General features: G+C 45.0%; 2 protein-coding genes across 6 annotated transcripts in view; one reads left to right on the top strand and one right to left on the bottom strand.

The window, feature by feature from the left end:
* CTNNA2 (catenin alpha 2) overlaps positions 1-16,371 on the bottom strand; it is a 1,130,561-nt gene that overhangs the window by 364,291 nt on the left and 749,899 nt on the right. The window lies entirely within an intron of this gene.
* On the top strand, positions 120-15,997 carry LRRTM1 (leucine rich repeat transmembrane neuronal 1). Of its 3 annotated transcripts, none has more exons than XR_008379608.1 (3): positions 120-578; positions 852-2,792; positions 15,130-15,996. XR_008379608.1 is itself a non-coding variant. In XM_053588741.1 (2 exons), exon 2 carries the CDS (start codon positions 911-913, stop codon positions 2,477-2,479), a length of 1,569 nt encoding a protein of 522 aa, XP_053444716.1. In that variant the 5' UTR covers positions 120-578; positions 852-910; the 3' UTR covers positions 2,480-2,861. The 3 variants fall into 3 exon arrangements, 1 of the variants encoding a protein (XP_053444716.1); XR_008379609.1 differs by having other exon boundaries at positions 336-582; positions 15,130-15,997; XM_053588741.1 differs by lacking the exon at positions 15,130-15,996 and having other exon boundaries at positions 852-2,861.

Below are 16,371 nucleotides of genomic sequence, written 5' to 3'. Positions count from 1 at the left end.
TAGGTGCCTGTGCAAGCTCGCGCTGCACACTGCCTGGCGGAGGAAGGAGCCGGGCACCGCTCGCCGCTCGCCGCTCCCCGCGCCGCCGCCCGCACCGCCCCGCCGCCCGCCGCCGCCGCAAAGCATGAGCCAGCCCGCTCTCCGCAGCTGCCCGGGGCGCGAATGGCAGGCGGTGTCCGAGGAGTAAAAGGTGGCGCCGGTCAGCGGTGGTTTCCAATGACGGACATTAACCAGACTGTCAAATCCTGGGGAGTCGCGAGCCCCGAGTTTGGAGTTTTTCCCCCCCACAACGTCACAGTCCGAACCGCAGAGGGAAAGGACGACGGCAGGAAAACGAAGCCCAGGCTCCGGCACGTAGTTGGGAAACTTGCGGGTCCTAGAAGTCGCCTCCCCGCCTCGCCGGCCGCCCTTGCAGCCCCGAGCCGAGCAGCAAAGTGAGACATTGTGCGCCTGCCAGATCCGCCGGCCGCGGACCGGGGCTGCCTCGGAAACACAGAGGGGTCTTCTCTCGCCCTGCATATAATTAGCCTGCACACAAAGGGGGCAGCTGAATGGAGGTTGTCACTCTCTGGAAAAGGGTGGGTAAGACACTTTTTAATTAAATTCTTTCCCGAAGATTTTTTTTTCCTCCCTTTTCTTTGCTGCAGCATCTAACATGGAGCAAATCACCACCTCTTTGATCTTTCCGTGGCTGTGAACTTTCTATGCTGCCCAGCTTTCTGCATGCTTAGAGGTGAACGTGCGGTTTTGGGGAGGGGGGGTCCTTCTTGATTTCTATATATTTATTCGATTTTTTTGCCCTTTTCTCCCCCTCCCCCGCTCCCCCTCCCTCGGAATAAAATATGATGTAGATTTCTGACCGAGCGCTTCCAATGGACATTCTCCAGTCTCTCTGGAAAGATTCTCGCTAATGGATTTCCTGCTGCTCGGTCTCTGTCTATACTGGCTGCTGAGGAGGCCCTCGGGGGTGGTCTTGTGTCTGCTGGGGGCCTGCTTTCAGATGCTGCCCGCCGCCCCCAGCGGGTGCCCGCAGCTGTGCCGGTGCGAGGGGCGGCTGCTGTACTGCGAGGCGCTCAACCTCACCGAGACGCCCCACAACCTGTCCGGCCTGCTGGGCTTGTCCCTGCGCTACAACAGCCTCTCGGAGCTGCGCGCCGGCCAGTTCACGGGGTTAATGCAGCTCACGTGGCTCTATCTGGATCACAATCACATCTGCTCGGTGCAGGGGGACGCCTTTCAGAAACTGCGCCGAGTTAAGGAACTCACGCTGAGTTCCAACCAGATCACCCAGCTGGCCAACACCACCTTCCGGCCCATGCCCAACCTGCGCAGCGTGGACCTGTCCTACAACAAGCTGCAGGCGCTGGCGCCCGACCTCTTCCACGGGCTGCGGAAGCTCACCACGCTGCACATGCGGTCCAACGCCATCCAGTTCGTGCCCGTGCGCATCTTCCAGGACTGCCGCAGCCTCAAGTTTCTCGACATAGGATACAATCAGCTCAAGAGTCTGGCGCGCAACTCTTTCGCCGGCTTGTTCAAGCTCACCGAGCTGCACCTGGAGCACAACGACTTGGTCAAGGTGAACTTCGCCCACTTCCCGCGCCTCATCTCCCTGCACTCGCTCTGTCTGCGGAGGAACAAGGTGGCCATTGTGGTCAGCTCGCTGGACTGGGTTTGGAACCTGGAGAAAATGGACTTGTCGGGCAACGAGATCGAGTACATGGAACCCCATGTGTTCGAGACCGTGCCGCACCTGCAGTCCCTGCAGCTGGACTCCAACCGCCTCACCTACGTCGAACCCCGGATCCTCAACTCCTGGAAGTCGCTGACGAGCATCACCCTGGCCGGGAACCTGTGGGACTGCGGGCGCAACGTGTGTGCCCTGGCCTCGTGGCTCACCAACTTCCAGGGACGCTACGATGGCAACTTGCAGTGTGCCAGCCCGGAGTACGCGCAGGGTGAGGATGTCCTGGACGCTGTTTATGCCTTCCACCTGTGCGAGGATGGGGCCGAGCCCACCAGCGGCCACCTGCTCTCGGCGGTCACCAACCGCAGTGACCTGGGTGCCCTCGCCAGCTCGGCCACCACGCTGGCAGACGGAGGGGAGGGGGAGAACGACGGCACAGCCGAGCCTGCCACTGTGGCTCTCCCTGGCGGCGAGCACGCCGAGAATGCGGTGCAGATCCACAAGGTGGTCACGGGCACCATGGCCCTCATCTTCTCTTTCCTCATCGTGGTCCTGGTGCTGTACGTGTCCTGGAAGTGTTTCCCAGCCAGCCTCAGGCAGCTCAGACAGTGCTTCGTCACGCAGCGCAGAAAGCAAAAGCAGAAACAGACCATGCATCAGATGGCTGCCATGTCTGCCCAGGAATACTACGTTGATTACAAACCCAACCACATTGAGGGAGCCCTGGTGATCATCAACGAGTATGGCTCGTGCACCTGCCACCAGCAGCCCGCGAGGGAATGCGAAGTGTGATTCTCCCAGTGGCTTCCAACCCATGCGCTACCAAATACGCCTGGGCAGCCGGGATGGGCCGGCGGGCACCGGGCTGGGGTCTTCTTGTCTGTGCTCTGATTTGCTCCTTGACTGAAACTTTAAGGGGATCTCTCCCAGAGACTTGACATTTTAGCTTTATTGTGTCTTAAAAACAAACAAACAAAAAAGAAATAAAAACACAACAAAAAACCCATTCCACAACCTTCAGGACAGTCTATCTTAAATTTCATATGAGAACTCCTTCCTCCCTTTGAAGATCTGCCCATATTCAGGAATCTGAGAGTGTAAAAAGGTACCAATCATTGATTTTTTTTTTTTTTGTAAACTAAAATGTTTAAAATAAAATAGCATTTACAGTTTTTACAGACTGGTGTAACCTAAATGAATTGTTACTTGTGTTACAAGAGAAGCTACAGTTAAAATTTCCTATAGGGAGAGGAAGTGGGGGAGGGGAGGTTCTCCAGTGGCAAGAAGAAAATCTAGAAATCCAGGAGCAAAGTAGTGATGTGCAATTTGAAATTTTCAGAAGGGCAAACAAAGCTTAGCAGATTAATTTTCCCCACATGAGTAAGGATTGAAAGACAACCCCAGCAAGATCCCTGTGTATGATTGAGGTAGGGACAGTGCAATCTAACCACCTTAAATTAGCGAGTGAGAGGACTGAAGACTGGGCATCACTGGTCAGCCTTTAAGGCAGAGACCATTGCAAACAGGCTTTGAAAAGGCAATGCCAGACAGTTTGTCCTATGCACAAGAAACATTTTTGCACCTAATGTAACCATCAGTCAAATCTACTCAAAATCTCACCCCCAAATGGCACTTGTTCCTAATTGTATGTCTTTCATTTGCGGCACTTAATAGCATTTGTGCCCTTTTCCCATACCCTTCTGTGGCTAAAAGAGAGCACCTCAGCTCCTGCTCTCTGTGGTCTGGATGAGGGAGGGAGGCAGAATCCCCATGTTTAGTGGGGAGAGTCGTGCTTCTGGAGCACATTGCAAAGACTGCAGCAAGCTGAGGTTCCCAAGCAGTGATAGCACAGTCCTAGTTTCTATGGGGAAAGATGAGAAAACATTACCTCAGGAGAATGCCTACAAGGTAATGACTTGTAGCAAAAGACTTTAGGGCAGACTGATACAGCTGTGATGAGGCTGGGGGTGGCAGAATATCCTTATTTCATGCTGTGTTTGCGTATTACTGAGATGGGAATTATTCCTTAACCCAGGACAGAAAAGCTGCCTCTTCTTGGAGTGCCCTTTTGTGTAATGCTGGCTGGCTCGCTCGCTCTCTCTGTGTTTTCACTTTTGTGTGTGTGTGTGTGTGTGTGTGTGTTGGGACTGATGACTGCCTCTTCCCACCCTTCCAGGTCCATCACTGAGATTTCAGTTTTCTTATCAAACTAAAGAGTGAGAAGGTGGTGAGAATGGCAGTGGTGGGTGTAGGGAAGGGAAAGGGGAGGGGTGTGTGCGTTGGATGGAGGGGTCCTTCACCAGATGACAATTTCAACAAATGTATGATTGAAATAAATTGTCATGGATGGCAGATGGTGACAACTAAACCAATGTTGCCCATGTCCTGAAGTCTTTCACTCCTCTAAATAATACTAAAGACTGTCATCTTTCTTTTATCTCCGTCCCCCACCCCCCGTTTTTTTTCTTTTTCAGTTTTTGACCAGGGCTGGGCTTGAACCAAACACCCCTGGAATATGGGGCCAGCACCCTACTCCTTTGAGCCACAGGCATGCCCCCCCCCCTTTTTAAAAAGAGAAGCCCAAATACCAGGGTGAGGGATGGGGAATAACACAAACCGCCATCCCCCACAATGCAAATGTCTCCCATTACCAACATTAAGAAGCAAAAACAGCTTTTTGAAATGCAGAGTGGCATCACCAGAAGGGTTCCTTAAACTAAAGATTGGTGGTAGCTTTCTCTTCTACCTATGGAGAAACCAATATGCCTAAAAATACTGCTTCTAAAAGGTTCTTTCAAGAGAACTATTTTGCAAATGTCTTTAAAATTTAAGCTTTGGGAGACTGCTTCTTACACACACACACACACACACACCAGCTCATTCTTCCTAATCAGGAAACTTTATCTTGCCTTGTTTATAATTAAAACATGACATTGTGATACACACACCATGCATCTAGCACCCATTCAAGACTGTTCATGTGTTATAGTAGAAGAGAAGTGCTTGTTTGTTAACTTTGAGGAAGGGGTCTGGGATCCAGCCTAAGCTTGATCCTTGGGTTTTCATGTATAAATAGCATACTATGGTGAGAGCAGGGTAGCAGGAACAAGGTTCTCTCAGGGACGTTGTGCCTCATGTCTGTAATTAAACTCCACTAAGGAGACCTCCTCTAGAACACATCATACCTATTTTTGGAAAAAAAATTCCAAATTGTGGCAGTTGAAGGAAGGCTCCTCGGATTCCGTTAACTTAGCCTCCTCATGGGAAAGCTCCTGGAATCCAGTGCCAAAGCTGCTCTGGCTTGGAGCATGAGAGGGCTGTGTGGGTGTGCCTGCAGGGAAAGCTTCCAGAAGCAAAACCTTCCTGGCAAACATGGGCACCACAGGTTGCCTGTAACCCCCTAGGAATATGACTATTGGGAAAAAACTGTAGTTTTTTTTTTTCTTTCACTCTTCCTGTTTCAATGTGACCATGAGAAAAAAAGGATAATCCTGCCGCGTTTTGTGCTACCCCTGCCCCACTGCCCATCGCACATGTAGAAGACCTTAACTCCCATGTACGTCTCATGAAAGATCATTAAAAAGAGGCATCTACAATCTGGGGCCTTAAGAGCAAATGTTATGATCACAGAAAGCTATATTCTCGCTTAGTGTGTGTCTGCGTATTTCTGAGTTGTGTGTCTGTGTAGACAAGCAAATACGCTTTCTACACAAACAGAGGAATTTAGCTCACATCATTTCACGCCCATGAGCCTCTTGCTCTGAAGAATGGCAGAGGGAGGAAGGAGCCAACAGCAAGAAGGGAAAGTGGTAGTTTTAACTAAGGTTTTGTGACATTTGAAATCTTTTCTTTCTCAAATTAATTAATTGTTAAGCTTCAAGAAACTTGCTCTGACCCCTCTAAGCAAACTAGGAAGCCTTTAAAAGGGAATCTAATTTTTAAAGTTGTAGCACCTTTTTTTTTTTTTTTGTTCTTCCCACAGAGAGTGCCGATCTCATTATTCTGTGCTTTCTAAAAAGAACTTAAGGCCACAATTCACCTCTCATCCTGGGCATTGTGATGGATTGACCCTCCATTTGCAGTACCTTCCCAGCTGATTAAAGTTCAGCAATCATATGGAGGTTTTTGGAATATTTATATAGAAGAAAAGTCTTTTCACATGACAAATGGTAGTCTCACACCAGTCTTAGCCCTGGTAGTTTTCTAGGTTGGGCCACAGGGAGCAAGTTAAATCAAACACATCCCTTGGCTGTGCTCAGAGAAAAGCAGCGGCTGACACTGAGACTTCAGCCCTGAGAGTTGAGAGCATCTGCCCCACAACAAGGCCCATGTTCCCAAGACTGTAAAGTTGTCATCATAGAGGAAAGTTTATTTCAGTAACAGGGAATGGGTTTACAGAAACCATTTTCTATATTCTCTCAAGCTTCTCTTGGGATAAAATGCCTTACCTTTTCTCTCCATCTTCAGGAAGGCAGACATTTGGTATGACTTAGCATCAACAACACATTTATGAGTATGTGTAAGTAATTAGAGGGGCAAACGCCACTTGTTACTCCTCCCAAGTTGCCTAGGCAACTTCACACAGATAACTGCTTGGATTAGGGGCCACCTGTGTTTCTGGCTTATATTAATCCACTTGCCAGCAAGATTGATGGCTATTTTATCTAGCATGGCTGAGTGGAAGGAGGGACACGTGATGGTAAAATTAAAGTCACAGGTAACCCTTTAACTGAGAAAATTACCAAAGGGCCAGAAATTATATCTGGTTTGGAGCATGGCTGTCCTAGTGTTTCAGGATACTCAAAATAAGCATCAATTTTCTCTTCTAGATAGGTGGTTATGATTTGGGGTTGTACTGATAGAATATCAAATAACAAGAAATTACCCTATTAAACTAGCTCTGAAACATATTTTGAGACATGTTGAGGGACAGACACACACATGCTTACTTCATCCCTATTTATCTATCTCCACACATACACGTACACGAACATGCAGACATATGCACATGTGTCTATGACCACATATATAACCACACAAAAGTATACACACACATTTATAACTATATATAAATACACACACAGAGAGAAACATGATCACATTATGAAACTTCCTTCCAGCACTAATTACCCTACTACTTTCTTTTTCCAATCAAACTTTTACTTCAGAAAGGATCTGACAAAAATCAATCACCAAAAGGGACTTAGATAGCTGATGGTATTTTCGGGCATCAGCTGATTAGCTGGTGGATCCTTAGCAGTCTGGGATCTTCTGGGCTCCGTATGCCATGGAAACATGCACAACTGCTATCTAGTGGTAAGAGCCCTAAAAGGCAATGCATTCTTTTGAGAGTATTTTCCACCTCAAGGTTAAGAAACATTTCTCCATTAAGGAATACTCTATTATATGACTTTTCTATTCTTTTGTGAATTCAGGAGGCAATATTCTTACTACTGACTGAGCACCACCTCCTGTCCTTCTTCAAAAGGACACAATTTCTGAAGGCCCTTGATATTTTACTCAAAGTGAAGGGTGTGGTTGTTGCATGCTTAAGGTTTAAACAGAGACTAAATGATTTGGAGAAATAAAATTTACTACACAGTTACTGGAGAAGTGCTTGTGCCCAGATCAAAATATGTGAGGAAGGTACTAGCAACTTTGTCTTTATATGAGAAATCTGAAGATTAGAGAGGGAGGCTAAATACTCTGGGCAAAGTTACCTAGCTGGTGACTGGGGGCACCAGTATTCAGTCTGGTAGCCTTTTTACTAAACCCTATTTACTGCCCCTCTACTCCTACACACAGCAAAGAACCTAGCACTAGACTGGGCACAGGGTATATGCTTAACACATCCTTCAGCAATGCCATGGGTGCAATGCTGAACTCCAGATATTTTGATCATGACTTTGCTTTGGCTGATGGTACTTGAGTAATGCAGGACTCTTAATATAAAGAAGACCTCTCAGTAGCTTCCAGAAGAAGAAATAGCCAATAATCATTCAGTCTCACCTTTTAACAAAGAACTTTGGGCTCAGAGTAAAGCACGGGCATCCATATCTGTCAGGGATATATCTGTCTTTCTCGGTGATTAAAGGGACTGTGTGTCTATGATAGTAGGGCTCTCAACCAGGTGCACATTTGACATCCAGTGGACATTTGTTTGATGATCTCTGGAGACATACGCATGTGTTATAGGTATCTACTGGCCAGAAGTCACAGATTCTGCTAACCATCCTACAATTCACAGGACATCATCGACATCAAAGAATCACTTGACCCAAATTATCAAGAGTGCTGCGGTTAGAAAACCCTGCTCCATGGTGTAAAGTAATGGGGCCATCTGAACCAGCATGCTGTTTGCATGGAGTGTTCTTTCTGAGTTAACTTTTGGTTCACCTAGACCAATTCCCTTATAATTTTCTTCCCTCTTGCCTAGAAACTGGAAGTCTAAATTAAAAACCCTCAGGTTGGTTGCTAATCGGCAAAAGGACCTGGAGTTAACACATGCTTCTGAAAGAACATATGGCAAAACTTAAATTAACTAGGACAAAACTAGTCAGAACCCTCTATTGACCCACTTTTTCTTTAGCAATACCTCCTTTAGGAAACAGGGGAAAACATCAAGTTAACAGTAGAGATTTAATTAAAAAAGAAGGAAAATAAGAAACTCGATACTCCTTTTCTGAAGTATCCTGGAGTGCATTTTCCTTCCCCAATCAAGAGTGGGATGTCCCTGAGGTGGAAATAAACCTCACTGTTGAAGATCAGAGTGCTTAGTCTAGTGAAGAGGGTAGACATGTTAATTAGGGAGGTGACCTCAGACCCTAGAAATTGGATGGTTTATACAGCTTATAAACTGACATCAATTTGGGGCCAGATTGACCACAAAAATGAATAAAGTTCATGGGCAGATGACAGTGTAAGGGACTAGAGAGTTCACTTAGAAGAATCCAATTCACATTTGACTGGTCCTGGTTAATCAGAACATCTCTGCGTGGCAGGTCCATTAACCCTTCTGGAAGAAACAGTGTCTTCAGGGCATGAGTCTCTCTTTAGACCTACTACCATTACTTACAAGCCTGGGGTCATCTGTTTATCACCCTACTTTATTGGTCTCCGTCTCTTTGTTTTTAGAAGGACTCTTCCACATAATCCCTAAAAACTTTCTAGTGCTGGGCTTCTATTTTACCATTTTCTCCAACATTAAAACATGAAACAATGGTGGTTTTCAAGCTAGTGTTGCTTAACCAGAAAATTGAAATTCCCCTGAACTTTCATTCTCCAGACATTCTGATTCATTAGGCTTGCCTGCATATGAATGAATAAAGGTAGATACAAAAAAAAAAAAAAATCAGGGGCTTCAGAGAGGTAGGTGGAGATGATGGAAAACAGGAGAAAGCTCAGGCTTGTGTGGGTGGGAGAATAGGGATTTTAGAATGTGCAGGAAGAGATGAAAGGGAATCCTACAGAGGACACTCTCCCACGCGGGAGACCCAAGACAGGGAGAGATGCTGTGGAGTGGGCCCAGTTAAAAAAAAAGAAAAAGAAGCTGAGGAATGTTACTAGCGGGGAGGGGTGGGGCGCAGGAAAGAAGAACAAGAAAACATTTATTCAGAGTTCCTGAAATAACTTGCTATATTGTAAGTGGCCATAGTTAATATTAGGAGTTGAGAACAATGAAAAAAGTGTGTGTGTGGAGAGAGGGAGAGAGAGAGAGAAGAAAAGGGACAATGAGGGAGGGAGATGAGAGAAGAGAGAGACAAAAAAAAGAAAAAGAGAGCAAGAGAAGAAGAGTTTCCAGATTGTACTTTATATTGCTCAAGAAATCATAAGTAGCTGTGATACATTGACTCCTCAATTCTTTTCAATCATTTGTTTCTTTATTCTGATCTACCAGCTTGGCCATTTGCTTCTTCTCAATGTTATATTAGAAAGTCATTTTTCTTCTTGTGTTATGAGGAAAAATAATTCATTCTCTAGCTGAATCTTTTTTCCCTATTGCTCAGCTACAAGAGTGCTTGTCAACCCCGGCTGTGCATCAGAACCACTTGGGAGGTATCTTACTTCATTCTTTTTCTTTTCTTTTCTCTTTTCCTTTCCTTTTCTTTCTTTCTTTTCTTTTTTTTTTTAAGACTTAATGAAGAATAGGACCTTTAATATGCACTGGTAGCTGGACCCGACCCCAAAGGATTAGGATTTAATTGGTGTGGGGTGTACCCTTGGAGAGAATATATATTTTTTTCAAGCTTTCCAGGTGATTGCACAGGTCAGCCAGGGCCCAGAAGCACTGAGCTAAAGGATCACAAAAATCACAGCATGTGCAAATCAACAGTCTGCAAGATCCACAGATCTGAATGCAGCTCTTTAAAAATGCCTGGTGGACTGGTGGCCAGGCTGAGTGGGGTCAGTTAAGTGAAAAGCCCCCCTCTGCCACTCCCAGTAACTGCACCTAGTGCGCTGACAAGAAAAAGACATGCAAGCCTAGGGAAGCGTGCTCAGAACCTGTAGCTTACGAAGTGCTGTTTAGGATTATTATTTTGTTTTTATTTACCCAACAATCACACAAGGCTGATATACACTTGTCCCATTTTTAAGCTTGTCTGAAGAAGTAGCTTGTCCAAGATCATTGCTACTTCCAGGCTCGGTCCTTAAGCCGCCTTTTCTGAATGTTGTGTTTGTCCCCTTCTACCACCTCCCTTTCCTTCTCTGATTAGCTCTGTGAGTATGAGGCAGGGTTGGTCCTGGTTCAAATACACAAATCAGTAATTCTTCTGGGAGGAGTCCTGGAAAACACACTGCGCGCGCACACACACACTCCAACTGGGGTCTTGAAGGCGCAGTGTCAGCACCACAGACTCCTCACTACCCTCTCACACCCACCCTGTGCCTGATACACTTTGCTTCACCACGTGAGTCCCATGATGCCCAGGAGAAACTGAGACAGACGTTCACCCTTTCCTAATCCCCCCAGCACCAGCACATTCCCTTTCCACTCAACCTCCTGTCAACAAGTTTGCCACCAGCTCATCCAAGAATGAGAAACCTAAACCCTAATAGGACACAGGTGGATGGGTAATGATAATTATTCTCAGGCATTTTTGCAGCTTATAAAAGGATCTTTAGGGGAAATAACCTAAAGAAATCACTTGAATGCTAGGATTTCAGGCAGTGGAACCTCTGGGTGATGTACGTTTGGACAGGACATGATGCCTTGTTCCCCTTAGGTGAAAGAACACAGGCGGATGCTCAGGTTCAAGAGCAACTCAACAGTGTATCAGGCTGAAAATAACGCCAGAATAAAGATCTGCCCATTTCCAGCACATTTTACCTACTTAAAACAATGTCCTCTTTAAAAATCATGTCATTTTAGGTGTTCACCAGTGGCTCCAATTAAGAATTTTCAATATCGCAAACTACACGTGGCAGAGACCTCTGTCTCAGAGCTGTTACAAGCAGCCTTGAATAAAAGGGAAGAGGCACAACAGCATGTGAAAGCTGGATTAGTCTGCCACAGAAAGGTCTGGAAAAGCCAAGTTATACGCAATTAATGGAACAATGCAACGATCTGTCTTCAGCTGGCCAAGGCAATTCTGTCATCTGTCCCTCAGTTGCACAACAACCATGCACTCTCTGATTTCATCTCGCTGTCTCTGCTCCATAGCGATTGCATTTGTGGTGAAATCTATATTTCCATGCAATGGAGTCTGTGGGTTTTTTTTTATTATTAAAGAAATTTTTATTCTAAACATAATGGTCCTTCTTGGGATTCTGCTTCATACCTTTGCTTGCTGTCTGGGTATTTTTATCTGTGTCTCATATTGATCTTTTTTTGTGCATTATTTTAAAAATCACAAAGGAACAAAAAGAAAAGAACATTCATACTATAGGAAAGATGAGGGGAAATTGCATTGTAATGAAAATGCAACCAAAGATAGCATCTTACTCAGATTGTTTTACTTCAATTATACTGCTCAACTCATTCATTCGAAGCAGCATTTCTTGTTTAGGGATTTAGTAAACATTTGTTGAGTGTACAATAGAACTACTAAGCTTGTAAATGATTGCACCTGTGAAGGTGAGGTACCATCACAAGGACTGAGCTGGTGTAGGTCTGCCAGACTCACCCGAAGAGGAGGCCTCACCTCCCTTCTCATGCGCTTGTAAATGTACCCACAACCATACGAATGCCTGACATATATTTTTGATACTAGATACCTGGCAACCTATAAATCCTTAACATTTTCTTCTTTAAATCCTGCAACAAAACTTTATCCATCTTTATCCAGAGTAGCATGAACATCATTTTACAAAGAGGTAAACTAAGGTTTGGGGAGGTTCCATGGCTTGCCCAAGGTCAGTTACCACGGTAGGGTATGTCAGAAGTGACACAGAGTTAGGGTTCAACTTCTGGCTGAGTGACATTGCCTAACTTGACCTTTCTGACCCTCAGTTCCTTCATCTATAAGATGGAGATAGAGTTGTTATGAGAATTAAATCTGTTATTGTGAATGAAATGAGTTATTCCTTCTGAAGTGCTTAGAATAGTAGTTGGCCTAAGGCAGGTGCTACATATGTTTTTTGTTTGTTCGTTTTTTAATAAAAGATCACTGAAGCAAGATCACACTGCCAGCAAATGGCTGAGCCAGGACAGAACCAGAGGTGTGATTATCCAAAGGCATACTGCCCCCTTTTTCTTTTGTGATAGTATGATACCCCCAAACCTGAGTTCCTATAAGCACTGAGTCTGAAAGCAGAAAGCAAGGGGGGCAGAGAAGACAGGCTGGATATACCACAGGCACATGTGGCTTCCCCGGGAGCATTCCAGCTGGTCAGGCCTTCGCCCGCTCAGCACTCACTCACGGACTTTGCTCTGGATCTCTCTTGGATTGGCCTTTACACTGTGGTCACTGTAGTCTTTGTCTACATGAGGCTTTGGTGATACAGCAAAATTCATTTCCACATTGGAGCTGTTTGCTATCTGTAGTCAATTCCTGAAGGTGGAAAGCAGGGCTACCCAGCTTGCAATTTTTACTCGACTCCTAAACTCTTATTTAATATCAGCAATATTAAATCATACTGGGCCCCAGGACAGTAAGGATGCATCTTCAGCTGTAACAGATTTGCTGGTGTTTACTTAAAGTGTTTTCTTTGTGCACACACAGCCACAGTTTGACGCTGCCCAAGGAAATGTTATAAAGGATGAAGTGAGGTCGGTCTTGTCTTCTGGGGGAGGAAGTCTTGTATCACCGGGCTGAATCTATGTTTCAGCTTTGACACTAATTTGCTCCTGACCCTTGAGCAAGTCAATTCCAACTGTCCAGGCCTTGCTTTCTTATGTCTGTAGCAGTGAATCCTGGCTTTTCTTCTAGTGCTCTGATTTGGTAGGCAGAATGTGGAGTTGAAGCATAAAAAAAAAGTAAGAGTAATTTATAACACATCCTCCTTCACTATCACTTATCAACAAGCAAAGTGGTGAATTCGTCACATTTCCCTCAAGGCAAGACCCCCTGTCCTTAGAGAGCTACCCCTACTCCCAAATAGAAACTAAGTTTGATCAGAGTGAACATTCTCTTTTGTAACTAGGGAATTGGAAACTGCAAGTTGAATCCCTTCCTAGACATACCCTGAGCTCTTTGTGATCCACTACCAGAATGATTAAAAACTTAAAGCACACTCTGTCCCAGATTTGGATGGAAATAAATATTGGGAATACTTTGGCTGAGTGAAATTTCAAAACATGAATCTGTACCACCAAGGAATGCTATAGATGTTGGGAAATTGAGGACCGTTTTTAGTTCAGTGTTTAATTTGTGTCTTCGCCGGCTTGTTTGGTTGTTTGTTGTTTGTTTTTTCCTCCTCTCCTTTCCTCCATCCATCCTTCCTTCTTTTATCCTTTGTTAAACACAACTCAGAATCATCAGCTACATCATGCATTTTCAGTTAGGGAAATAGTGCACTAAGGAGGCCAAAATGACTTCTTATGTGGGGGAAAAACTTACTCATTTTATATAGAGAGCACAAATACATACAAAGTACATAGGCAGATACACCATATATCTATGGTATTAGAATTTCAAGATGAAGGATGATTGGGGAAAACAGGTCTATAAAGTCTTCTGGGGGGAGGAAACGACTAGGAAACCCTGAGCTACACAATGAATATCACAGGGAAGAAACAGCAGCAAAAAGTAAATGCATCATGGCATCTCACCAATCAAAGCTTTGAGAAGCTCAAAGGTGATCCAGCTGTTTGATTTTGAAAACTAGGGCTGAGAGATTAGTTGGATAGTCACAGTCTCCTTGGTGGGGGTTGGTCTTATCAGCCTCTCTTACACTCAACACGTCTTTTTATTTGGAGGTTCAACACCACCACCTATTAAAAAACTACTGAGTATGGCATTAATACACAGAGACCCAGTCCTGCTTCTACCATTTACTGGCTTAGATAAATCACCACCTTTCTGGACCTCAATTCCCTTGTCTATAAAACTTAGAAAATAATCCCTGCTCAGCCTACTTCACAAGGATCTGGTAAGGATCAAATGAGATAATGTGAGTGACAGAATTTTAAAAGCTGTGAGGTCCTGTGTGGAGATTTAGGGCAGTGGGCGGGGGAAGGCGGGGGTAGTGGTATGAGGTGCATGATCAGCCCCTCACACAGGGTGACTTCTGAGGGCCACATGTTTCAAATCCTCCTCCACTTAAGTCCCCTTTGTTAGGAATTGCTGTCAATTAAGCTCCTCAGGACTCCTTCATCCAACTTACACAGAGCAGAGAGGCAACTAGACTGTTTGCTTCTTGACAGGAAGGTCTTGGTTTCATCTGACTTTTTTCCCCATCACATAACACAGATTCTGACCCATGTGGACCACATGGTCTTAGGCAGGTCATTACTTTGCTCTTTGCTCTGTGAACCATGGTGTCCACATCTCTAAAACAGACATACCAACCACTGCCTTGCAAATTTTTAGGATGATTATCAGCGTGTGCATTGAGACTGCCAAAATTCTGGCCAATAGTAAATTCTCAGTCAATATGAGTCCCACCCTTGCGTCATCACCAATGTAGAGTCACATGCTGTACTTATGAAAATAGCCTTGGTGGGGGGGGAAGTGGATGGCATTAGGAGCAATTGGTTTCTAGAAGCAAAAGCTAAGAGGCTTTAAGAGGTGTATTTGAAGAGAACACTAAATTGGTAATATAAAAATTATCTCGCTTGAGGTGAGAGCTGGGGTAGAGATAAGTAGAGTAAAAGCAGTGTGGAATCATTAGTAGGGCAAATGGGATGTGGGAGAGACAGCACCTACTCTGATAGTGGAAATCAGCTAGAATACTTAGGAAGTTACAAAGCTTTCCTGACATAGGCCCTGCCAGGACAGATGTTCTGAGACCTGCCTCAGGTGACTGCCTTATTTATTTTTTAATACAATGTTTCTTCCCAGTTCTGTCAACAGATCCAATTCCCAGTCTGCTTTCTCTGAGCATACCTCTCCTCAGTAGCATATACCTGCTAGATCCTCTGAGAACTTAAACAGAGACTTCTGGAAGAAGGTGGGAGCAGAAGTCCACGCTCCGTTTAATTATAACCACGTATTGCATCACATCACTGCCAACAAAAGCACACGTGCTGTTTTTCTGAGCCCACCTGCAAAGGCTACCACCGTGGTCCCATATCTGTCGGCCCAGGAGACTTACAGCGTGCTTGCACCTCACAGCAAAGCAGCCCTGAACTGCAGCAAAACCAGCAGCACGTTTAGCAGTGAGCAGCCTGCTGGGCTCCACCGGTTTATCTTGAGCCTCCAACCCCAAAGAACTGGGATGAAAGCAGATGTGAAAGAGGGAAAGGATCTGTTTTTGTTTTATTTTCTACCAGGCCCAGCTCTTTGAGGGGGAAGAAAAGAAAGAAGAAGAGAAGAAGAATCCAGCTCGGAGCTGGTGCCCTGCCAAGCATCCTCCCCTCCCTTCCTAGTCCAAGCACTCCACCGTCTGTGCACACTGCATAACAGCAATTTCTGGAAACAGGCTGAGGAATCTGGGCCGGTCCAGAGGCAGTGGATTCTCAGAATCTGTGTGGCGGGGTTTTAGGGATTTTATTTTTCACCTTAATTCTTTTAACACAACTGCCAGCTCTTTGAAGTACATCTGTTATCCACAGCTTCTGTTTGTAAGATGCGACTGAAGGTATCCTTTCCAGAGAAATTCCTGAATCTTCTCTGTAGTTCAATGCTTCCACTAACAGTTTGGCTAACAAAGTACAACTGTGGTAAATATTAAAGAATGTTAATACAAATGAGATAAAAAAAAAAAAATCTAGGGATCTTCTTTTTCTCCACACCCCCAAATTCTGCTTTGCTCACTACTAAAGTTAATCTTGACAGAAAATTTACTTCTCTGATCCACATCATTTCCCAAAGCAATTTTCCAACAGCAAACATAAATTTCTGGTGATCGCTAAGAGGTTTTCAATCCCTGTGCTAAGGAGGCCATGGGGTTTCAACTGTTTGTCTTAACTCCAGGTAAATGTCCTTCACTCAGGACGCTATCACTAAAGGACCCTTGGCAGGAACTAAGGGAAAAAGCCTGAAAATGAGTTTTTGGGTTTCCAGCAGAACCTGGGTTGGCAGGGGAAGACGGCTTGGAGTATCAAGATTGAATCTTGAGCAGGCAATTAAATCATTAACTAT

Source organism: Nycticebus coucang, chromosome 4 (genome assembly GCF_027406575.1).
Source record: "Nycticebus coucang isolate mNycCou1 chromosome 4, mNycCou1.pri, whole genome shotgun sequence".
Classification (NCBI taxonomy): domain Eukaryota; kingdom Metazoa; phylum Chordata; class Mammalia; order Primates; family Lorisidae; genus Nycticebus; species Nycticebus coucang.
Note: the sequence above shows the minus strand (reverse complement) of the source record. Positions and strands in the feature narration are given on the sequence as shown.